Source organism: Petaurus breviceps, unplaced genomic scaffold (assembly GCF_028583685.1).
Source record: "Petaurus breviceps papuanus isolate PSGF00001 unplaced genomic scaffold, PetGlider_PUasm1.0 523, whole genome shotgun sequence".
Lineage (NCBI taxonomy): Eukaryota > Metazoa > Chordata > Mammalia > Diprotodontia > Petauridae > Petaurus > Petaurus breviceps.
This window is the reverse complement of record NW_027186356.1, coordinates 1137164-1162757: the sequence shown is the minus strand read 5'-3', so window position 1 is coordinate 1162757 and position 25594 is coordinate 1137164. Positions and strand designations below refer to the sequence as shown.

The 25594-nt window shown below is 42.6% G+C and overlaps 1 protein-coding gene across 3 annotated transcripts in view; it reads left to right on the top strand.

Moving 5' to 3' along the window:
* STK11 (serine/threonine kinase 11) overlaps positions 1 to 25594 on the top strand; it is a 179057-nt gene that overhangs the window by 117407 nt on the left and 36056 nt on the right. For 2 of the 3 annotated variants that reach the window (XM_069102023.1, XM_069102024.1), the window contains exons 7-8: positions 733 to 790; positions 15523 to 15716. In XM_069102023.1, coding sequence (XP_068958124.1) covers positions 733 to 790; positions 15523 to 15716 — 252 coding nt within the window. Of the gene's footprint in view, positions 1 to 732; positions 791 to 15522; positions 15717 to 19032; positions 19359 to 25594 lie in introns of those variants that run through there. The other variant, XM_069102025.1, reaches the window with a different exon arrangement.

Below are 25594 nucleotides of genomic sequence, written 5' to 3'. Positions count from 1 at the left end.
GAAACAGGATGTTCCCAGAGGATTACAGGAGAGATTAAAAATAAAATACATTGTGATTAGGGAGAGGACTGCAAACTAGGAATATCAGAACAGCTTCTTGGAAGGAGATAGACAGTAGCATTTGCCCTGAACGTTGATGGGGCAAGAAGCAGAGGTAGAAAATAGAATGCCAGGCACAGTCAGGGACTCCTTAGTCATCTGTTGTCTTCCAAAAGGCAGAGTTTGTCTTTGGGTGTGTACCTTGGGCTTTTCCAGTTTGTAAGAGCTGCCAGTACTTGTGCTCCCCTAGCATAGCCGTCAAGAACTCTCTAGGCCAGAGTAAAGTATGAGAATGGAACCAGGGAAGAACCATGACAGTAGCTCAGAATTATAGAGCATGTCACAGTTTTTGAGCATTTTAAGTAAATTATATCATTTGATCCTCACAAGAACCCTGTGAAATTGTTAATGAAGCTCCTTGATAGATGATGACACTGGGCCTTTAAGGGGTTAAAAAATTTCCCCAGGATCCCATGGGGTATCCTTGACTGAACCAGAGCCCAGTTCTCCTGGCTCCCTGCCCAGGGTCCTTTCACTAAGAGTGCTGCTTTTTCTAATTGCTGGGGTACCTCATCAGCACAGGAGGAACAGCACTTTGGGGGTTGAGAAGGGAAGAAACTAGGATAACATATTTGGGATTCTTTTTTCTTCACCTCAGACTTACAACTTAACGATTTTTTCCCCCATTTCCAGGCATGCTTGAATATGAACCATCCAAGAGATTTTCAATACAGCAGATACGGCAGCACAAGTGAGTGTTCCTGCAAATTTGAGCTTTCTCCCAGGCTCCTCTGCTCGGTAATTGACCATGAACATGGAGAAGTTCCTCAGTCAGCTTTCGATTGCTCTTTGTCTTAATAGTACCTTCAGATGAGTTGTATGTGTCATTCCCTCTCTTACCCTTCACTCTCCTTCCCATTTTTATTTTATCTATTTATATGGGACTCTACTGGGTATTTTAAATTTCTAACCAGAAAATGTCAATTGGAACAATGATAGCTGACATCTATATGGCACTTGATGTTTAAAAAGTACTTTACAAAATACATTATCTGTATCTCACTTCATCCTTACATTAGCCTTGTAAAGGAGCTAACATAGTAGCCCAATTTTATTGATGTGGAAATGGGCTCAGGGTGGGGGTAGGGACATCAAGTAACTTGCCCAAATTCATACAGCTAGTGAGTGATAGATTTGGGACTTGAACCCAGGTCATAATTCATACAATGTTATAGCTTGAAGGGAATGCAGAACATCGATCAATAGGTGTATATTGCAGAGATAGCTCTTAGCTCAACGTAACAAAAAATTTCCTAAAAAGGAAAGCAGGCCCAAAGGGGTGTAGTCTGGCCCTGGAGGTGGTGGATTCTGAGTCAAGGAAGAGTTTCAAATGAAAGCAAAATAGCCATACTACTTGTCAAGGGTGTTTTAGAGAGGATATCTTTAGAGAGGCCTGTCCCTTCCAGACCTTGAGCTTCTGGGAATGTGAAATATCTTGAGTTGGAAGAGCCCAGACAAGGACCATTCAAGTCAGAAGAATCCTTAGTGATCATCTCACCAACCCCCATAGTTGACAGGTCAGAGCCCAGGTTGAGAGGAGCTGTGTGGCTTATCCAAGGCCACATAGCTAATTCATAGCATGACAACAAATTGAATCAAGCCAAGGCCTTGGGACTCCCAAGTCAAGTGCTGTTTTCCTGTGGGATAGAAATAATAAATTTTTATACATATTTTGGATATGTATCATGATAAGGAAATGAGGGGTATGAGAGAGAAAAAAATAAGGCTTACAGATTTAATGTTACCAAGTGCTTAGATTTGTCCTAACATCTCCTGTTCCCTCTTGAGTGGTCATGAGGGAAAGAGAGTTTGTTTTAGCAGCAAGGGAAACTTCTGTCAAAAAGATGAAGTCAGTCGAAATGAATAGATGGTTAGGGAGAAGTAGACTAGAGTAATGCTACTCCTGAGTCAACATTGATCTGTACTTAATCTCCTCCTACTTTTTCAACTGTTTCTTAGCTTTCTTAGTTGGATCCCCATCCATGTTCTCCTCCTGACCTTAGATGTTCCCTAAATTCTTCTTCTAGAACATCTTTCTGCTCTCTCTCAGTGATCTCATCAGCCCCAGTGATTTCAGTTGTCATCTTTTTGCAGATGGCTTCAAGATCTATATAGCTAACCCTAATGTCATGAGCTCCTTCTTTCTACTTGGGTTTTCCATTAGCATCTCAAATTGAACACATCCTCACTCTGTTCCTCTCTTCAAACTATAACAACAAAATCCCTGGTCTTCCTCCAGAGTTCCCTATTTCTGTTTCGGCCACCATCTTTCTGGTCATCAAGGTTCACAATTTATGAACAAATCATCCATGACACTTTCTTCTCCCTCCCCTAAATCAGATCATTTGCCAAGTCTTGTCAGTTCTACTTGCACACTATCTCTCATCTTTTCTCTTCTTCATTTGAATGGCTAGTGCACTAGTTCAAACCTTCAACACTTGTCCTTCTTGCAAATTATTGCAGCAGCTTCCTATATTGTTTCTTCACTTCTGACTTCTCCCCTTTCCAATCCATCCTCCACACAGCTTCTAAGATTGCTATCTTTCTAAAACTTAGGCATCACCATATCTCTCCCCTCTTCAAAAATCTTTACTTGCTACCTACCAGCATCAACTAAAAATTGCCCAACTTGGCATCTGAAGCCTTTCATCAACTGGCTCCAGTCTATCTTTCTAGACATTTCATTTTACCCATCTTCACTAACTTTATGTTGCAAACAGATTAACCGATTTGTTATTTCCAGGATTTAGCTTCTGGGTCTTGGCTTGTATCCCTGAAATGCTGTCCTTCCTCATCGCCACCTCTTAAGAGCCTTGGTTTCCTTCAAGGCTTCCTTGCAGCCCCGGGGATTTTCTGTTAGCTAATCCCCTTTCCTGAGATGCCCTCCCTCTGCAGCTCTACCTGCTGCCTTTCCTAACCTTCGTGTCTCAGCAAAAATGCTGCCTTCTCATAGGAGGCCTTTCCCAGCCCCTCTGAACTCTAGTGCCTTTCCTCTGTTCGTGATCTCTTTTGGTGTTCTCTGCATAGTTTGTTCATGGGGAGTTGTTTGCTCGTCTCCCTCATTAAACTGGGAGATACTTGAGGACAGTGACTGTCTTTCTGCCTTTCTTTGTATCTCCAGAACCTCACCCAGTGCCTGGCTCATAGCAGTGCTCCATACATGCTTATTAACTCACTGAATGGCCCAGCTCACATGCTGCTGCCTTCTGCAGTGAACTCTCTGACCCTCCCCACTGCTTCCTCAAAATTGTCTTGCATTTCTTTACCTGTAAATTAGTAGAATGAAATCTCTTTGTATGTCCAGCACCCAGAACTGTGCCTTCTTCATTCAAGGTGCTTAATAAATGTTTGTCAAAATGAATTACAGGTTCGAATTCATTAGATTAACTTTAAAAATCATCTAGACTCTAACCAGAAATCCAGGGACTTTTTTTTAATACTTTGATAATTACATTTCAGTATAATTGGTGTCTTTTGTAAGCTTTTTATTTTAAGCATTTCAAAACAATATTCTGAGAAATGGGTCCATAGGCTTCACCAGATTGCTGAAAGGATGCATGACACCAAAAAAGTTTAGAATCTTTTAGAGATAAGGAAATCGATTCGAGTCTTAAGCACCTACCATGTGCCAGGTACTAGCTCTAAGTGCTGGTGATACAAGTACAGGAAAGAATCCCAAATCTTATGAAACCTACATTTTATTTTATTTTATTTTTTTTAAGCAATCGGGATTAAGTAACTTGCTCAAGGTTACACGGCCAGTTATTTCTGGGTGTGGTGCTGAGTATCTGAGCCCAGATTTGATCCCCAGGTCATCCCGACACTGGAGCCGGTGCTCTTACTCTCTGAGCCACCTGGCCGCCCCTAAACCTACATTTTAATAGGGGAGATGACAAGCACATATATGACAAATATATACAATGTGAATATAAAACAAGTCAATACACATCCATACAAAGTAGTTAAACACCTGATAATTTAGAGGTCAGGCACCAGCAGTTGGGGCTGGGAGATACAAGAAAGACTTCATTCAGAATGATACTTGGGCTACATCTTAAAGGAAGAGAGGATTTCTGTGAGGTGGACCCATGGAGGGAGTGAGTTTCCAGCATCTTAGCAAGTACAAAGGCAGAGGTGGGAGAAGATGGTGTGCTGTGAGGGAGGAAGAGAGCTGAGGCTGGATCAGCTGAATCCCTGACTGCTGGAGAGGGAGCAGTATTCATTGAAACTGAAGAGACCAGCCAGGGCCAGGGTGTGTATGGCAGTAGGGAAGGGGTACAGGAGAGAGTTTGCAAGCTAAACAGGAAAGTTTCTGTTTGATCCTAGAAGTCAGAGGGACCCTGTAGAGTTGAGTGAGATGGGGAGATTTCTGACCAAATCTTCCCTTAAGGAAAATGGACACCTGGAGAGCTTAAATGCCCTGCCCCAAGGTCTTCCAGGCTACAGACAGCCCAACCTGGGGTGGAAGCCAGATCTAATGACTCCTGGTCTTAGAAGTTGGTTTGATGAGCTGCCATGCCCCAAAGTAGGATTTCTTTTTATGACCCACCTTCTTGTAAAGCATAGAGACACACTTACTAGTCTGGTCTGGGTGTGACAAATGGAAAGAACTTGTCAGATCTGCATCTCAGAGGTTCAGCATGGTAGAACTGACTGAATGTGTGTTCTTCTAGCACAGGGACCTTCGCAACATGGGAGGCATAGGAGAGGAGAGAAAACTGAGGCACAAAACAGGGAATGATTTTGCCACAGAATCATTGGTTGAACCAGAATTATGGAGAACTTAATTTCTGATTCAACATTTTGGTTGGCTATGGAACAGCATGAAGCAGGCAAGGTCATGGGCAGCATAGGATGGGAAGCCCCAGATCTGCACCTCAGCTGGACTGCCTGTTAGGGGAAAAGGTTTAACACAGCACAGCCTTATCCCCTGTCATATGTGTATTTACCTCCAGAGATTTGAGTACTCCCTTGAGGAATTCAGCCTCATAATCTCTTTGGAAGTCATCCCTCCTGGCACTTGTCTCCTATTGACCCAGTCTCTTCTCTCCTTCCCCTTTTTTGATCTGGCTTCAGTTTTTAATGGGTTACACACTTTGAGAGTGTGTCACTGTTAAAACCAGTGGCTTTGGTACAGCCCCAGAGTATTATCTTGTTTGAAGATCCTCTCCCCTGTTGTTCGCGGCTTTGCCATTCTTCCCATTTTCTTTTGCCATTTGTACCCTGTAGGCCTAGTGACTGTCTCCAGGGCAGCAGGCATGGCCTGCTGAGTAAAGCAGTGTAGTACTCCAGAAGAAGTAGATTAGCTTTTGGGTCTTGAGGCCTGGATTCAAATCCTCACTCTGCCACTTAACTAGCTAGAAAAACCACTTCCATCTATCTGCAGCTCGTTTCTTTATGTTTAAAATGAGGGGTTTGAACTGCATCACCAAGGGGTCTTTTTTAGCTCATCTAAGAATCCAAGACCCTGTGAATAAAGGAAATAAGTATTTGCTGCCTCCTCCCTTTCCTCATTTTCTCCATCTAAGCAAGGAGATCATTTTAAATCATGATACAGAGCTAAAGGGATCTTGGAGGCCATCTAGTCCAACACCTGAGGAGACTAGCTCACAAAGAGAGATGTGAGACCCTGACATTTGTCTTGGAAACAGGGTGGGCTTCACCTTAGGTCAGATGCAGACCCATGACCCTCACCTTGATCACAGTCCCCAGATCCTCTGCTGCCTCTTTGTGCTTTAAATTGGCAGCTTTGGAGAGTGAATTCCCCCTGGGATGCAGTTGGGGTAAGCTGGCTCAAAGATAGAGAGCAAACATTGTCCAGCTTGCTCCTTTTAAGGAAAAGGTAAATCTGCCCATGATCCTACAGTGATCACTTGAGAATCCTCTGTTTTAACCTTTAGTGTGTTTTGATTAGGAAAGTTTAGCTGGTCTAGACAATGCAGTTTTAGTCCGCAAAGCATCAATTAATGGTTTTATTTGAAATAGGCTTTGTGAGAAAAAGGCTCAAATTCCTGGCTTTCATTTACCAAATAAAATAAAATCCTTTATTTTATTTTAAGAATTCACCAGCACCAAAAAAAAAAAAAAAGAATTCACCAGCACCAGAAGGCCCATATGCAGGGATGTAAATCCCTTATCTGACCTGCCTTCTAGTCACAAGCTGTTCAGCTTCCTGCCAGCTGAAGGGCTAAAGAGTTGTCTAACTTTGCAGCAGCCTAAACTGGGCCCCACATGCTGAAAATATTGTGACTTCCCTGGGGTTAGATATCTCTCTGGGGTCTCCCAATAAAAAGAAGGTGGCAAAGAGATAGTGTATGGCTCCACCACAGCAGTGACGGACCCTCTTCCCTCTGCTGGGCTTTGTTCACCAAGATGCAGCTGCTGCCTTGGGGAACTTTGCTTCCATGACTCTTCTGGAGCACTTGAAAGAAAATTGAAAGTGATGAGGGTGAGGCTGGATCCACCATCAGTCCCTGTTTCCAAGACAACAGTCGTGTCTTTGTCTCCTTCATTTTCTCAGTCACAGACGGGCATGATTGTGCTGCTTGCTCACTGTGGAGCTAGGGGGAAGGAGTGACCCAGTGGTCCTCAGTCTCCTTATTGTCATTGTTGGACTCTAAGTATTGTAAAGACTTTGTCAGCCCATGCCCCACCCACACACTAGATAAGGCCAGGGCTCACCTGAGATCAAAGATGCACCCCTATCCCTCCCTAGCAATTGCTTCTGCCGTCTGTGATTGAATGCCAGGTGTTCTTGGAGCAAACTGTATATCTGTTGAGGAACATGACCTTCGGCTCTTCATTTATTAAGAAAGGAAGTGTAATGATCTCTAAGGTCACTTTCAGTTCTTTCACCCATGGGGGTGTGTGTATCTGTGTGTGTGCCATATTCTTGAATGCCTGACCCTTTTACCTTCTCACATCCTATGCCCCTTGGCAAATAAATTCTGTCTATGACCTTGGGGTAGATCCTGCTGAGGGAGCAGCTGGAAAGCAGTTGCTGAAGTTTCGATGATAGAGGATTTATTTCCTAACAGCTGAGGCTAGGGGTGGGGGTGGCAAAGGGAAGGAGGAGGGGTAAACTGTAGCCTTTGTTTGATGTTAATATAACCTAGTGACTCAGAGGCATTACTTAGGAAAACCGTCAAGGGAGCAGGTTGGGGGTAAGGGAGCCTAGGTAAAAGTAAAACAGTCCAAGGGCTCTGGGCATAGCCAAGTTAGCTTGGTCAATCTGATGCTGAAGAGAAGACCTTAGGGGACCCACAGAGGGCCTGGAACCTCCCCTGTTTATTAGGGGTACAGTTTTGCATGCAGCTAAAGGTCTGCTTTCTGTAGGATTGCCAGATTAATCGTCCTTCCCCCACTTGGAAGTAACAACAGCCCCAAACACTCTGTGACTGCTTCTCTAGTGACTTTTTTTTCTGTAGAGGAGGAGCAAGTTTGACTTAAAAGGAGTAAGGAAGTTCTGATGTTAAAAAGAATAAGGGTTTGATTTGTAATAATTGTATGAGCTGCCAGATGAAGAGTGCTCATTAAATGCTGATTTCTCTTGCCATTCCTGCCTCCCTAGCAAGATTTCATTTCTTGTTATCCGGAAGGTTTTCCAGTTCTATGACTCTTTGAACAAAGGTACCCCATGGTTTTGTTGAGCCACCAGGCTGACTGGGTGCCATTTCATTTAATTGGCTTTGTGGAGTGGTAGGAGTTCCTGGGCCTGTGTGTAACACCTTCCTACCCACCCCTGTGGTGCCTTTTTCTATTTCTGCCTACCCAACCATGTGACTAAAGGGTTAATTTTAGTAAAGTCACTTTGTTTTAATACTTTATGGGTAGTATAGTGGGAAATAAGTGTACTCAAGATACATGGGACTCTAGTCTATCAACTAAATATATGGAAGTCATTTTCCAATCTGAGCATCAGTTTCTCCTTCTGGAAAATAAGAGATTTGGTCTATTTAGGGAGTGCAAAAGGCCCTCCAGCTCTGACATACTGTGTTCTAATGTCCCTCTGAACTCTGACTATGTTTTAAGGAGCTTTCTATCAATGGCATTCTGTCATTTCTCCCTGACACTTAGTTGCCTCTCCATCTTGCTGCAAGGCTTTGTGATAGGTGAACATTAGAGCGTTAAGAGAGATCTCTTTCCTGTATTATTTGAATCTGCCTTTTTCAAGAGTGAGACACCTGAGTGTTCTGTGGAGGTGCCTCCTCCCCTTTTCATTCTTCCTCACCTGCTCAGGTCCTTTGACAGTCACTCTTCAAATCCCACCAGCTCTGCCTGAAGTGAATTCTGTGTAAGCTTTGACTTCAGCGGTGTTCACAATTGAAAACTTGGGAGATAGGAGATTATAATTTTGTCAGTGTGTGGGTTCTTTAAGCCTCTTTTAACAAGATAACAAATTCAGACTTTGGGACAGAAAATTGCCTTCTGGAGACTGATGTAAAAATCTTCTTCCTTCCTACAACCCCTTACAATTACCCTGGTAGAGGAGGGCTATGATTTGACTATAAACTTAGGAATCTTGCTGACCTGATAGAAATCATATAAGGCAACTCTGCCTGCTGTAGCTTTTCTATGAAACCACTAAGGGCCTGTATCCAACCTCCAAGAAGCTAATGACCCTTAGAGGCAAAAAATAAACTACTTGAAATAACCACCTGTGCTTCTCAGAGACTGCTCTCCATTGAGGACTGGCAGTGGGAAACAAGAAAATTTTTCCAAATGGTCACTTTCTCCTGATTCACTTGAGTGAATGCTAATGGATCATTTTGAATGAATTGAGGGCCTTGTTTCTATGGTACCTGTCACCATGGTAATCCAGCAAGGTACCCTGGTATCTAGGTGAGCTGATAAGATAAGCCTGTTAAGCAGAAAGGAAAATATGGAAGAAAACAGGCTATGCCCCTTTTCTTCTCTCCAGAGGCCTGACTGGGATGTTGGAGGATGGTGGGAAAGAAAGGAGGGTTGATTTACCATGAGAGGCCTCCCTGAGGAAAGCTTTGGGGCATGCAGATTATATCTCCCCCAAAATCCTAAGGCCTCAGGAAGCTTTTCCCTGACACTGAGTTCACAGCTTGCTTTAGGTCACTGGCGCTTTAGGCCAACACACAGCATCCCAGTAAATACCACTATAGATGCCAGGTGTTTAAATCTCCTCTTTTAGTCTTGAGAACATCCCTCCTACTGGCTTCTTTGTAGTTAATTAAATCCCCCTCTCGGTCAGTGCTATCTTCATTAACATAAATACATATGGAAATATTTGAGCTCTCCCAGAAGAGGACATGAATGAATGGTTTCAGCAGCCCAGATGGCACTGTACAGGCTGATGATTAACTGGCCTGCTTAAATCAGACAGGAGGGTAAGACAGAGAAATGGGGTCAGCTCTCCTATCCTAGGATCCCTGCCCTTTACTAGTTTCCTGGCTAATCCCCTGGGAGTCTCTTTATGGCAGCTCCTGCCATTGCTGTAATCAGCTTCACTCACTATTTCTTAAAGAAGAAATGATAATTTTTATGAAACTAAGAAATGCAGTTTTTAAAAGGAAAAAAAAGGCCTACTTTTCCTTTTTTCAGGGACTCAGGACCAGGAAATTAATTGTACAATTAATAATTGAAATTCCTGTTTTCAAATAACTTTCAACAACTTTATGAAGTCAGTATTGTGGGAGATTATCTCCTTTGTGTCAGGGTTTTTGGGTTTTTTTTTTCTAGTTGTGTCTGATTCTTCAGGTTTTCTTGCCATTCCTTCTATAGTTTATTTTACAGAAGAGGAAACTGAGGCAAACAGGATTGAGTGATTTGCCCAGGATCACACATAGATAGTATGTGTCTGAGGCCGGATTTGAATTCAGTAAGATGACTCTTCCTGATTCCAGGCCCAGCACTCTATCCACTGCACCACCTGGCTTACTGATGGAGTCCATTGTAATGTTGAGCTCTTAAATCCTTTTAGGATTTTAAGGCAATCCTTTTACATCTCCCTAATTAACTCACTACTCCCTCACCATGGTTATACCAAACTTTATCATACCCTCCCCTAAAACCTCCCATGCTTCCTCTCCCTCTTAGGCAAAAATTGCCTCCTATTTTCCTGAAAAAATTGAAGCCATTTGCCAAGAGCACCCTTTTGTCCACTGCTCCTCATCTCACATTACGTAGATGCCTTCTGCCCTCTCTTCCCCCTGCCCCGTCTCATCAAAGGAAATACTTTCACCCCCTCCTTAATCCTCATGTAGCTACTCTTTAGTCTTACCCTATCTGTGGACTGCTTCCCTATTGCCTACAAACCTGCTCACGTCTACCTTAGTCTCAAAAACCACTTACTTGATCCATTGCCTCTAGCAGTTGTCTCATATCTCTCTTTGCTTTTGTGGCTAAGCTCCTTCCCAAGGTCATCTAAAAGAGGTGCCTCTCCTTCCTTTCATTAGCTTTTTAACATTCTCCAGTCTGGTTTATGACATCATCTAACTGAAATTGCTCTCTCCAGAGTTAATAATAATCTCTTAATTGCCAAAATTCAATGGCCTCCTCTCAGTCCTCATCTTTCTTGACCACTCACTTTACAGTCTTTGGCATTGTCAGTCACGCTCTTCTCCTTGATACTCTCTCTTCTCTAGATTTTCCTGTGATACTACTTATTCCCGATCTCCTCTTACCTATCCAACTTCTGCTGGATCTTCATCCAGCACAAGTCATACCCACTAATCAAAGGAGTCCTATGGGGCTTTATCCTGGGCCCTCTTCTCTTTTCCCTCTGTGAAAATTTAGGGGCACCTAGGTGGTACAGTGGGTAAGAGTACATGTTCTGGAACCAAGAAGATTCATTTTCCCGAGTTCAAATGTGGCCTTAAGCATTTACAGGCTGTTTGACCCTGGACAAGTCACTTAACCTGGTTTGCCTCAGTTTCCACATCTATAAAATGAACCAGAAAAGGAAATGGCAAACCACTCTAGTATCCAAGAAGACCCCAAATGATGTCACAAGGAGTCAACAACTGAAAATGACTGAAGACTATTTCCTTTGGTAATCTGATCAACCCTCATGGATTCAGTTATCATCTCTATATAGACATTCTCAAATCTACTTATCCAGCCCTAGTCTCACCTCTCCAATTAACTTTTAGACATCTTTAGACATGCAGATGTCCTATAGACATCTTAAACTCAACATGTTCAAAACAGAACTCATTATCTTTTCTCTAAAACCCTCCCTTTCTCTAGTCTTCCCAATTACTGTCAAGGCATCACCATCTTCCCAGTACCCCAAGTTCATATTCTAGGTGTCATCCTCAATTACACAATTACACCCTCTCCCAATATCCAGTCTTTTGCCAAGATCTGATGATTTTTTTCTTTCTAACCTTTCTTTCCTTTGACACTGATACCATCCTGATCCAGGCCTTTATCAGCTTGTGCTTGAAATAATGCAGTCTACCTGCCACAAAACTCTTCCCCTTCCAGTCCATCCTCCACTCAGTAATCTTAAATCCGTAAAGTCTCTCTCCCTCCCCTCTCCTCTTTCCCTTTCCCTCTCCCTCCCCCCACCTCCTCCTCCTTTTCCCTCTTCCTTTCAATATACTCCTGAGGCTCCCTATCCCCTCTGGGATGAAATATGAAATCCTTTGTATGGTGTCCAGTGTCCTTTTCCCCCACACACACACACTCACACCCTCCTCTTCCCCTCCCCCAGTGTTCTTACACTTTACACTCTCACCTACCCCCATATTCCACAATCTAGTGACATGGGCCTCCTTGCTGTTCCTTGAAGAAAACACTTATCTCCTGTCTCCAGGCATTTTCACTAACTGTCTCCTAAACCTGGACTTCCCTCCCTCTTATACCCAACTCCTGGCTTCCCTGGTTACCTTCAAACACCAGCTAAAATCTCAGCTTCTACATGAAACTTTTCCTAATCCCTCTTGATTCTGTTGCCTTCCCTCTGTTGATTATCTCCAGTTTATCCTGTACATATCTTGTTTGGACATAGTTGTTTGCATGTTGTCTCCTCCATTAGATTGTGACCTCCTTGAGAACAGAGTGACTCTCTTTTGTATTCCCAGTACTTAGCACTGTGCCTGGCACATAGTAGATGCTTAATAAATGTTTATTGACTAACTGACCATTCATTCAAAATGCTTATTAAGGTAGAAGTTGGCCTAGATGAGCTCTGAAGTCCCTTACAGCTCTGAAGTTCTCACTTTTGACTTTCTACTTTTTTTCATTGTTTCATATTGCAACTTTTAACATATCACTCTGTACAGCATCTTTTTATTCCCAGGAAAGTAACAGTTCTGAACAGGTAGGTAGAACAGATGTTGCCATATTATTCTCATTTTATAGATTAAGGGAACAGAACAATTTGCCCAAATTCACACAGCAATGGCAGAGCCTAGTAGTTGAAACCTTCCCTCCGCAGCCACAATTTAGTGTTTTTTGAGCATTTTAGACAATTCTAGGACTCCTAAAGTTAAATCCTGCGTGCTGGAGGTTGTGCTTTGAGCCCTTTGTTCAACAGCAGCTAAACCTAGAGGAACTGGTGGAGCAAGCATTGGATATTATAAAGAGATACTACTCTCTGGCCTCTGAGTAACTGACTTGATCGAAGACCATCAGACTCTTGATTAAGCATATTTTTCTTATCCTTGGCTGGACAGATGGGAAGTTAGAATCACATAACATGGTGTATTAAATAGTAGTGAAACTCCAGGGAGATCAGGGAGGAGGGAGAACAAAGAATATCACTCTCTAGCCAAGTGTGGTTGTGCAAGGAGCAAAAACCATTCTACTTAATGGACAGTCAAGCATCACTCCACTTAGAGGCTCAGTTAAAATTCAGAAAATTACAACAACTTTCATTTCTGTTGTGCTTCTCTCACAATGGTTTTGTGAGATAGGTAGCAGTACGTGTATTATTAGACATATATATTAGATACTTCAACCAAATAGAGAGTTAGTAACTTAAAATATTGGAGCTAGGATTGAAATCGGAGGTCTCCTGACCCTGAGTCTCTTTTCACTGTGCTGCAGTGTACATCTTAAAGTGATACAAACAGATGTTCTGACTCAGTGGGGGCCTCATATTCTGTCCTCATTTTTTCAGTCTCTCAGTAAACATTTATTAGGCAATTACTATATTAAAAGCTGGGGATACAAAAAGAGGCAAAAGATAATCCCTACCCTCAAAGAGCTCACAGTCTAATGGGGAAGACCACAAGCAAACAAATATGTATGAACAAGCTCTGTACAGGATAAATAGGAAATAATTAACCTAGGGGATTAACAAAGGGGAAAGACTAAAATTAAGAGGGATTGGAAAAGACTATATGTAAAAGGTAAGATTTTAGCAGGCACTCAAAGCAAGCCAGGAAGGCCAAGGAGCAGAGAGATAAGGAGAGTACTCCAGGTGTGGAGACAGCCAGAAAAAACCCTTGGGGCGGAAAGATGGAGTGTCTTACATTGAAGAGCCAGGAGCCCTGTGTCATTGTATCAAATCCATAGCAGAGAGAAAGGTATAAGAAGTCTGGAAAGGTAGGAGGAGGCTGGGTTATGAAGGGCTTTGAATGTTAAACAGAGCATTTTGTATTTGATCTTGGAGATGAAAGAGCCACTGGAGTTTGTTGAGCAGGGGACTGACAAGGTCAGACCTTCGCTTTAGGGAAAACCACTTTGGTGAGCAAATGGACTAGAGTGGAGAGAGACCTGAGGCAGGCCAAGCCATCAGCAGGCTATTACAATATCCCAGGCCTCAAGTGATGAGGGGCCTGCACAGGGTGGTTGCAGCATCAAAGGAAAGAAGGGACCATATTGGAGAAATGTTTCAAAGGTGAAATCTGCAGCCATTGGTAACAGCTTGGATGTGGGGCATGAGAAATAGGAGTCCAGAAGTCCTCAAGCCTAAGAGACAAGTGTTGCCTTCCAACAGTAATAGAAAAGTGGCCTTGGGGAGCAAGAATGGTTAGGGGGGAAATAATGGTTTCGGTTTTGGATATGTTGAGTTTAAGGTGGCCACTGGATATCCAGTTTGTGATATCTTAAAAGGCAGTTAGAGATTCAAGATTGGAGGTCAGCAGAGTTTGGGCCAGCTAGGTACATTTGAGAATGGTCAGCATAGAGATGGTAATTAAATCATCCTTTCAACTGCTGAACAAGTCTGCTCACATCTCAATGTTATAAGTGTCTACTGAAGTGATCAGAGGAGGTGCTTACAAAAGAACACAAGTACATACTGAAATATATAAAATATTCCTCATAATTTTGAGAGTAGAGAGGGACCCATGATTTCATTGGTGTAAGAAACTCCCTCATCAATGCAGATTGGCACTGGTACTGCTTCGTAGACTTTTGGAGAATTGCTTTGGGCTTTCACCATAATAATAGCTCCTATTTCTAGAAAGCTTTAAGGTTTACAAGGGGGTTTCCATACAACAACCTGCTATGAAATAGATAATGCCAGTATTATATCTGCTTTACTGATGAAATTACTTAGTTTTTGAGAGCCTTGCCCATGTTCACACAGCTGGGAAGTATTGGTGCTGGGCTCTTTCCCAGGTCTCCTGTTGGCTCATCTCCCTTGTGCCTCATTCCAGGGTGACCTGATACCCCTTTGTCAGCTGCTTATTAGTGAGAACTTTATGTCTTACCAAGACCCAGCTGCTACACAACATGGGGAGGGGGCAGGGCTTGAAGTAAAGTTCCTCATTCATTGACCCCTTCCCTTCTGTTGGATCTGTTCCTAATGCATCATTGAGTTTAACTCACCAAGTTCCATTTTGCTTCAGTGGGGCTCACCATGAATTAGGGTGTCTTAAGAGTGATAATGTTAACTAACACTGGAACCTCAATATGGGATCCTACATTTGTAGCTGGAAGAACTCTTAGAGATCTAGTCAACATCTCTCACATATATCCCCCATCCTGCCACTCATTTGAGGATGAGGAACCTGGGGCCCACAAGGTTCAGTGATTTTTTTAGAGTCTTGCAGCTAAGCCTTTCTGATTTAAAACTTAAAAAAAAACAACTAAGCCAACAGAAACCTGATTCTTTCTGTTTGCTCAGTATTGTCCTAGGTGTGCTACAGTGGCCTTTCCTCTCTACCTGACGCCAGGGAGTCAGGCCTATCAAATGTGCTGAATTTATTTGTTCTGATTTCAGGCAGAGCTAAGAGAACTTTGGCTTTTCAGTGTTCACACATTAAGCTGCTGAGGGATAGAGGAGAGCAGGAACTTCTTTCCCCTGCCTAAAAACCTTCAGTTCTAAAAGCAAGCATAGTAGGAGGAGACAGGACAGTTTAAAACCAGCTCCTTTTTTTCAAAGCATGCAGAGACTGTCTCCACCAACCTCTAGAAATGGCACCAAGTATTAGAAGGGGTTAATGGCCACCCCACCAATTTTACCAGAATTGATCATTTCTTGGGCTCTTGCAGCTGGTTTCGTAAGAAACACCCCCAGGCAGAGGCCTTGGTCCCCATTCCTCCCAGCCCGGAAACCAAGGACAGGTGGCGAAGTATGACAGTGGTGCCTTATCTGGAGGATCTACATGGCTACAATGAGGAAGAGGACGATGACCTCTTTGACATTGAGGATGACATCATCTACACTCAGGATTTCACAGTACCAGGTAAGCTGGGGATTGGGAAGAAGGCTCAGAAATCATTCCAGGAAGAGGATTGGGAAGGATTTCAGATCGGAAACTGTGTAGCAGAAAGAGTGCTTGATTTGGAATCAGACAGCTGACTGGATTCCAATCCTCCCTGCTACTTCCCAGCTGTGTGACCTTGGGTGAGATGCTTAACCACTCTTTGTGCTTCAGTTTCGTATTCTGCAAAATTGGGATAACAGTATCTGCACTACCTTCCTAGCAAGATTCTTGTGAGGTACAAATGAGACAGTGGATATAAAGTACTTTGTAAACAGTAAGCACAATGTAAGTATCCCCAGCTGTTCATTATTAGTAATAATCCTAATATATAAAGGTCCTTCCTCTTAGCTGGTATAGTGGGTAGCCATCCCTGTGCTTTTGCAGTTGCCCAGGGCAAGGCAGTTTTGGTGAACAACATTTCTGGTTAGTAGCTGGCAGATTATATAGTCTTTAGGCCCTCAGTCACATGGACTTTGCTGTTTAAGGCACGGGGAACCTGCTGGCCCCTCTTGGTTCCCATAACAGCCCATGAGGTCAGAGAAGACCTTTGTCCAAGAGGAGTTTGCCCGGCATTGCTGACTCCTAAGGGACCCAGTTGTTCAATACACTTCAGTCCTCAGCCAGTTTTGTCAGCCTGACTCAGGGTCATGAAGCCAATTCTGTCTTCACTATGCAGAGAGCACCTCCCCACCAATTTATGAGGAGTTGATAGTTATCTTTTGAGTCATCTTGGTAGTTTTCTGTTTGGCTTTTTAGTCAAGCCCGGCTTTAATTTTTGTTCAGTTTCCTCTCTCGAGACATTTTCTCACCACTTTTCATAAAAACACACATGCATGCATGCATGCAAGCAATTCTTCCTCTTTTCCCCTTTGAATTCTCTGTGATAGGCAAGGAAGAATCATAAGATCATGGGGGAAATGGGAATAAATTAATATTTAAGAGGACTGCTAACTTATCAGCTGCCTTACCCCAGAATTGAGCATTCATGGATCACCATACTTATTCTAGAACTGCTTCCTTCCCAACCAGTCACCTGCCTCCCCTCAGTGATGAAGAGTCAAAAAGAATTTTCAGCTGCAGAGAAACTGTCCCGAGATTTTTTTGGAATTACCAGACTCATACTGTTTCTAGACAAGTAGAGGCCATAGTGTGGATTTCTGGACACTTCCCACCCAGAAAGCTCCTGTGACCTAAGGGAAAGGAGAGGGAAGTGTGATTTACATTGTCACATTTCCTGGTTAAAGGGAATATTGTAGTTTGGACCCATTTGCAGTACTTGGAAGAGTGATAGACAAATGACCAGTCTCAGCCCTTCTGATGCCTTCTTGGTTAGTATGGGGAGTGACATTGTATGCTGGAAAGAGTCCTGGGATTTGAGTGAGAAGACCTAGAATCAGTGCTTACTTTTTGTGTGACCCTGGGCAAGTCCCTTGGCCTCTCTGAGCACCAGTTGAGTCAGGTATGAAAAGAGTCATAGGATCATAGATTTAGAGTTAGATAGTTCCTTAGAGACCATCTAACCCTTTTATTTTGTCACTGAGGAAACTGAGGCCCAGGGAGATTAAATGACTTTCCTGAGGTCACTCAGCTAGTGTGCCTGATGGGCAGGATTTGAAATCAGGTTCTCTGACTCTTTCCACTTCCCTTTTCACAGAGTAGTTATGCACAGAGTGCTTAATAAACCTTAAAAAAAAAAAGATAGGTATGTTTGCTATCACGTCTGGGATCTGTAATTGTTGTCTGCAAGGCCCTCCTTCTGCCACTGCAGACCATACCACTCCTGAAGCTAATGACCTTCAAGAGTTGCTGGAGTCAGAGAATTCAGCATCTTCTGAGCAATGTGTGGTCGTGAAGCTCTCTGATTTTTCTTGGCAACCACACTGCCCATCCCCGAGCTAAATGCACAGCTTTGTCTTTCTCTTACCAGAGATTGTGCTTCACCGACTTGGCCTAGAAGTACCTAGGGCCACTTCATAGACATTAGTAGTTATCCATAATATTTCAGGGATTCTGTTTATCACAGATGACCCATGGATTACCAACACAGATTAGAACTCTCTACAATTTAGGGATGGGTTTTGGAGAGTTGTAGTCAAAAATTACCTTGCAGCCAACCTACTGATGTGCTTCTGTCTTTAGGCTGTTCCTTGGAAGACATCTATCGGATTAATAGTGGTTGTAATAACTGGGCCCTGAATTTCCTAGAGGCTTAACTAAAGTCCTTCTCTGATGTTTCACAGCAGTATGGAAGTGAACCTGGATTTTAGAAGAATGCATAAGCTTTGTCAGGTCATTTTGAACTTGGTGACAGACTGTACTGGTCATTTGTGGAGCAGCCTAGATGGATTTGGGAAGCAGATCACAAGAAGGCTGACCCCCCAGGCAGTGGCTGGTCATAGAGATTCATGAAATCGACTTAGTTGAGGCATAGAGGTATCAGGCTCTGCCTTGGCAAGGAGAGTCCCAACCCTGATGAAATACATTATGGGTCTTTTGAAGTATTCTCAGAAGGTTTCAGTTAGACCCCAGTCTTGCTCTGCATCAGCTCTCTTCTTTTCTCTCCAATTACTCCCTGGATAGCTAGAGTCTGGCATGCTTGGGTAGGAGCCTGGGGCCTGTGTGGGTCCTTGGTGGTGATGCTGACATCCTTTTAACTTGGAGGCTAGAATTCTGCGCCTCTCAGAAGCACAGTGGTTTTCATGGTTTCCAAAAAGTGCTCTGCTATTAATGAAGGCAGTGCATCAAATTTTAAGCTGATAGCTGGGAAAATGTGAATAGAATTAATTCTTTTTAATAGAGGAAAGATAGGGAAATCCTTCATGATAGATAAAAGTTTTTAAGGGAGCATAACCATTTGAAGTTTGGCTAAGATGAATACAAACTGATTCCTATTTTAAGGTAGCTCATTGTAATTGGTAGGGACTCAGCATTGAGAAATAAGTTTAAACTTTCCCAAGGGGTCATTCAAATCCATTTAATGCCCTTCTCTGGATAAAAGATGAATTATTCAAACTACCTGTCTATCCCTGCTCTCCCGGCTTCTGTAGGAGTATATCCTCCGTGAAATAGGAGAAAGGAATACTGTAAATAGGTGGATTGGAGCCAAACCCATATGAACCTAGGGAACTCAGTGTAGGAGAACAAAGATGTGAAAAGATCATTGATTGTCATCTTTACCCCTTTACCTTCTGAACGCCAGAAGCCATAAGTGCTCAAAGTCCATCATGCCACTGTCTGAAAAAAACATTTCCTTTCTAACCAACCTGTCCTTTTTGCTTCCCTGTGTATTTCCTAGGTGACGAGGAGACCTCTGAGACAGGGCTTAGAGAGGAGAGAGCAGAACAGAAGAGTGAACACTCAGAATTTTCTGGAGAGGAAGTTCAGCCACCAGACGACAGTCTAATGAGAGAGGAGGCAGAGGCTTAGAATAGTTGCACAAGCTACCGTCAAGCCCAGTAGTGGGGGAGAGCAGCTTGTGCCGTGTGGTCAGCCAGGGGTTCAAGTATCACCAAGCGAGCAGAGCGTCTAAGGGTGGGGAAGGGTCTTCTGTTCTATCGACCCCCACCTGCCCACCGACATAAGGGTTTCTTTCCATAGTGACACTGCTTTTTTCTTTTCAAATTTTGTTGGGTATCTTTTTTTGTTTGTTTTAAATAGACCAGTCACTTGAGTAAGCATGCTGGCCAGGTTGTTTGACAGGATGCCAGGAGCTTTCTCAAACAGTACTTCAAGCAATAAGTTGAAAGACATACAGTTTTTTTTTTCTTTTCTTACTATTCCTAAGTAGCCCCTCTTTAAGATGTATTCATGGTTGCTACAGTCTGAGGAAAGTGATATTTTTGTTGATAGTCAATGTTTCGGGTATTTGAGGAATGGACTAGAAACAGCATTCCCTGTAATGCCAGGGAGCAGGGCAAATGAGGGCTTCATTTTTGGGATGCTTGGATTATGTTATTTTTACAAGGAAAAAATTGCTTTTGTGCAGTGCCCCTTGCCTGAGTGGCGCCGTTCCAGTCAGAGCCAAATGTTCCAGAACTGGCTAATTCCTCACAATGCTGGAACATGCACTCTGAGTTTGGCTTCCCATCCCTGCCCGCCTTGCCACGGACCCCTATGACATGGGCTATCTGGCTCCAGGAAAGCCTCCTCTACTTCAGTGTTAGGAATTAATGGTTTTTGGTTTTTGGTTTTTTTCTGCAATGGTGTTTCTTCAATTCAGTATTATAAAAGGTATAGATCAGTCTGTGTGTGGAGATGAATGATTGGCACATCCACCCTCAAGACCCCACATAAGCTAGACAGTTACCACATTGCTTCCTGGGAGTTTAAATTACAACTAAGCCCTTAAGAAATGGACAAAAATGGGAACAACATTCATAGTTCCAACCACTGTACTTGGTATTTCTTCACTCTCCAATAGTCTTTTAGCCTGGTGGCCCTTCTCTCTCCATTTCTGCAAATGTTGTGACCTAGACCCTGGACTACTGCTGTTTCCTCATCCGTGGGCCTAGGTCTAGAAAGAAATCTTTGCTTTACCTCACCTGGGCCAGAAATGACACTTATCACAAAAAATTTTACAAATGACCAGAGTTTGAATCCTGGCTATGTTGCTTACTGGCTCTGGAGCCTTGGGCCAGTCCCTTCCTCGTTCTGGGCTTCTATTTCCTACATTTTTTCCTTCTCATTCTTAATGCTGTAATTTAGTAGTGAACTGAAGGAAAACAGATAAAATACAACTTGAAAGTACAGAAGTCTTTAAGATACAGTCATTTTTACTGTATCATACATGTTTCAAAAATGTGAATTTGTTCCAACATGATTGATTTATTAAGGAACATTTTGAGCATAACATGAATTTCAAGTTTATTTCTGCATGATTGCTTCCATAAGAAACAGTGAAAATACAGAAAATGGGGGCAGCTAGGTGGCACAGTGAATAGAGCACCAGCCCTGGAGTCAGGAGGACCTGAGTTCAAATCCGGCCTCAGACACTTAACACAAAAACTAACCATGTAACCTTGGGCAAGTCACTTAACCCCAATTGCCCAGCCTTCCCTCCTCCAAAAAAGCAAAAAATAAATAAAATAAAATACAGAAAATGGCACCATTTCACAATAATTCTCAAGCTACAGTCCTTCCCCAATGTCCACAAGTAAACTTTAGTTCTTTGTTAAGGTATAAAGTGCCGACTTACATGTTTCTTGGTACAGTTGGAGCTATGCACAAAGAGAACTGGTCCACACCGCCCTTACCCACTTTCTACCATGGAGATGCATCATAGCCCTAGGCTGCAGACTGGGCCATTGTCTGTTGAAGTATTTATGTATTTCTGGCCCATTTGACACATACAAAACTGCTACTGCTCTTTTATTAGGTTCCCATCTTTTTTTTTTAATGTGCTACTGAAGAAACTTTTGAGCATTTTGCCCCTAATCCTGTTTCCTCCATAAGTTCTGTGGTTTTATTGCTTGGTTTTGCCTAGTACAGTGTTAGAACAGAACTGACTGTATGTATGTGGGCTAGCAGCAGATGACCAACATCACTTCTTGGTCTCATTTGGGCCCTGCCCCCTTTCCATCCAGATACCATCTAGTCTTAGAATTTCTTTATAGATAGTGTTATGCTTCCCCAGGTCATAGAATCTCAAAGCTAAAGGGGTCTTAAGAAATTATATAGTCCACCTAGTACTTGACAAGAGTCCCCTCAGTAGCATCCCTGACTTAAAGGCAAAGTCACCCCCCACAGTAACCCCTAATGTATTCTGTGTGCTGTTGTATAGAGAAGCAGTAGGGCTGAATCCACAAACTACATTAGAGTGTAATCCTTTTTTTAGAAAGTTGACATCACAGGAAAGGTGAACGGTAAGACCAATGGCACAAAGAATCTACTCAGGCTTTTTTCTTTCCCTATCCCCCCAAAAGAGGACGTTTTCTTATTATGTGATTTTTTTTTCCCCTCTCAATTTTTTAAAAACAGTACTGGGGGACAAGGGGATTGACTGAAACAGCAAAACAGAAATTCTGTAGGAAGGAGTGACAGGCAGAGAGGAAATGGAAGGGATGTTTGGAAGCCCTGAGTATCATTTTCATACCTCCTCTTCCCCCTCTTACCATAGGGATGAGAACAAAGAAATTGAGGCAGTTTTTAGCTTTCATTCCCTCCTGCAAACCTGATAAAACCAAAGACATCATGTTGTAAGGGAAAGATTTGGGGTCAGGACCTAGGTTCACACCCCAGGTCTACTGCTTATTACCCATAGGACCTTGAGCAAGTCCCTTTTATCTCTGTAGACCTCGTTTCCCTATTACACAGAATTAAGGAATTAGATATTTCAGCTGTGAAACTTATGATCTCTTAAAATTAGAGTAAAAATCTACCTTCTCTGTACCTGTTCTTTCCCCTGCTGATCCCTTACTGAGTTTTAGGGGGTGGGGTAGGGAGAGAAACCAAAACTAAATTCTTTAGTCTATATATTAGTCCTTCCTCTGCCCACCAATTTCTGCAGCTCAGAGATGAAAGAAGGGGATAAACCAATTGAGGCATCAAGTTTGTAAATCTGCAAGTATTTATTAAGCACTTACTTCCTTGCCTGACATGTTGCTGAGTTAAGTGCTGGGGACACAAAAGCAAAAACATAGTTGCTGCCTTCAGGGAGCTCACATTCTGTTGGAGGAGACAGTGTATAAACAGCCAAAGTCTCTGGTGCCACCTTGATGAGCCACTTTTCCACCCTGGCCTTGACATGAAGTACAAAGATGGTCTCAAGGACCCCTTTCTGAATCTTAATTCCTGTGATCCCACTCAGTCCTGCTTCCCCTAGCAGTTGTGTTTGCTTTGGTCCACAAGTTCCGGTGGTTGCCAGACTAGTCATTTGGTGAGCACTCATCCAACCTCTTGTCTATACATCGTCATCCCTCTTCTTCCTACACAGCTTCTCCCTTCACTTCATCTCCCTCCCCCTAGAAGACCCCCAAAATGCCAATCTTCCTTGATAATGAGGTTAGTATGAAAACTCTCTGGTTAATTTGAGCCTCCTACTTTGGCTTCAGGGTCCCATCCTCAGCTTTCGAGGGTTACAAATTTGATTTTGTTTTTTCATGTGGTGTAAAAAAAAAAAACTTTAGTAAACTTATTCACCCTGAGCCTGTTGGAGAGGCTGATTTGTAAAGCATGATACCTCTTTGCTGACTCAGGAGATGAACCTGGCTAGAAGGTTTCCCCAGGAATGGTGTTCATGAGCCTGTCCTAGGCAAATGTCAGCTTAGGGAACCAAACAGCAGATCCAAGAGTAGTTTGATTACAAAATGAGAGCAGCCCATGTCAGAGACTTGGTATCAAATTGGAGTAGCCTCTCTAGCCTAGCATGAACCCTAAATCTGGTGTCAGGGAACTGCTACTTACAATCTATGGGCACTTGAGTAAATCCTTTCTGTTTTCCTCATCTGTGAAGAACGCTTTGACTCCACCACTAAAGACTAGTTTTGTGTTTTGATCAGTTACATCTGCCCACGGCATGCTATAGGATAAGTTCTTTGGAGGAAGATTTCCTTTAACTAGATAGCTTGACTTAGCTTGGAATAGAGACTTTTGGTTTTCATTAAGTACTCTTCTTTTCTCAGTTTTATACCTTTCCCCTGATTTCTGCTGGCCATTCTGGAATCCATGTTGCCTTGGGGTTTGGAACCCTCTGTCCACTGACCGCATTAGACTCTCTAATCTAACTAGATCCCATCTAAAACAGCCAACGCAGGCAGTTTGGGCACCACTGGCTTTTTGGGTTGGGGGCAATTGGGACTCCAAGTCCCCTTGTTACCCAGCTATGGTACATATTAGAGCTCATTGGCTGCCATTTAGAAGGGCAGAAAGTGAGAAACGGGGTGGGAGGAGGAAGCCGTTGATACTGTCATAACGCATAAAAGGAGGCAGTGTGCTACTGGGGAAGTCATCTCAACTGGAAGTCAGGAAACCTCAGCTTTAATTAGGCAGTATCCAATTAAAGCAACTCTAAGGTTTTACTTCACAACTAGCAAACTGGCAAAAAATGACAAAAAACAGAAATAGTGTTGGAGGGTTGTAGGAAGAGAGACACTAATACACTGTTGGTGGAGTTAGAAATTGGTCCAACAATTTTGAATCATGAGAAATATCACTCTTTCCCAGCTCTACCTTTCTCCAAGTTTCTGATAGCCTTTCTATAATGTCATGTTGCTTTGGAATTTGGAGCTCTTTATCCACTGACCCTTAAGTTCTATCCCTTTGGCCTGGAGATGCCCAGGGATGGGAATATACCCCAACAGGTCAAAGAAAGAAGTCCTAATTATAAAAAAAAATAATTCCACACAACTGTGAAAAGAGTACGTGTCCTTTTGAGGAATAATTGAAAAAAATTCTAGTATTTTAATATGTGATGGTGATTGTGTTAAGTCCTAGGACTGCAAAGAATGGCAAAAAAAAAAAGTCTATTCTCAAGGAGCTCATAGACCAGCAGAAATGATGAATTAAGAGTTAGAGAAATATGGGATGGTGTCTATAAACTAATATGGAATGAAGGCAGAACCAGGAAAATAATATACACAGTGATTCCAACAATATAAATGGAAAAATCACTGGAAGCTGGAAACTATATTTAATGACCACTTTTGGCTCTGGAGAAGACAAGAAAATACACCTACCTTTACCTGAAGAGATGGAGAGGGGCCTGTGGAGCATAATGTTGCAAATGCTATCATGATATATCAGTTTTTAATAGTCTTTATCTTTTTAAGGGAAAGGCTCTTTGGATGGGTTGCAATATAGAGAAAATCCAGGAACCAATGTGACATGAAAATAAAAAACATTAAGAAAACTTAGTGAAGTAATAATAGTCTAGTGGTGGAAAGATCACTGGATTTGAAGCTCAAGGACCTGAATTCAGGTCTAGGCTGTATATCTGTTATGTGACTTTGGTCAGATCACTAACTCATGGCCTCACTTTTCCTATATGTAAAATGAAAGGGTTGGCCTAGATGATCTAAGGTTCTGTTATGGTACAAGTCCTATGATCCTAATCCATTAACTTGCTCCTCCTTCCCCTCCCCCTTCCTCCCTTCTCTTTCTCATACAAAAAAAACCACGGTTGTTCCTTATACTCAAGGAGCTTACCTTCTAAGCTTTTATCTCATTTTCCTCATACAAAATGGGATAAATAAATATTGCCTGCCTCATAAGGATTAAATGAAATACACGTGAAGGAGCTTTGCAGAATTTATCCCATGAGAACCTGAAACAGACTGATCGGGGAGAAACAGATGACAGTATCTTATTTTTTACTTCGCTTACAGAAGTCCTCAGCTTTCTCTTTATATATTATGTCTGTGACCAGTTTTTGATCCCATACTGGCTTCCCCCTGCTTCCACCCAGAATTCTTGAGAAATATTTAGGAAATGTAAAATAATCATATTATCCTAAGTGAAATACAATTAGGAATGTAAATTCACTTCTAGCCACATCTAATGCATCCCAAAGCCCAGTAGACATCATTTGCAGAATGTATTACTCTTCTCTTCCCTGAATGCAGGTAGTTGAGAATGGATTATATGGGGAAATTTGGCATAGAAACACAATCTAAGAGTTGGAAGGGATCTAAGAGATGTTCAAATTCAACTCCTAGCTGAGACTGTCTTACACTATCCAACCTCTGCATGAACCAGCCATTCTGGTGGTGACACTCCCTTTAAGGCATGGATAATGAGAGCCAGCACAGCACATAGGATGCCCAAGTTGGAGTTATTAAAATGTGAATATAAATCTCAGCTGAGATATTTAATAACTATGTGACCCTTACCTCTCTGGTCTCATTTTCCTCATCTGTAACATC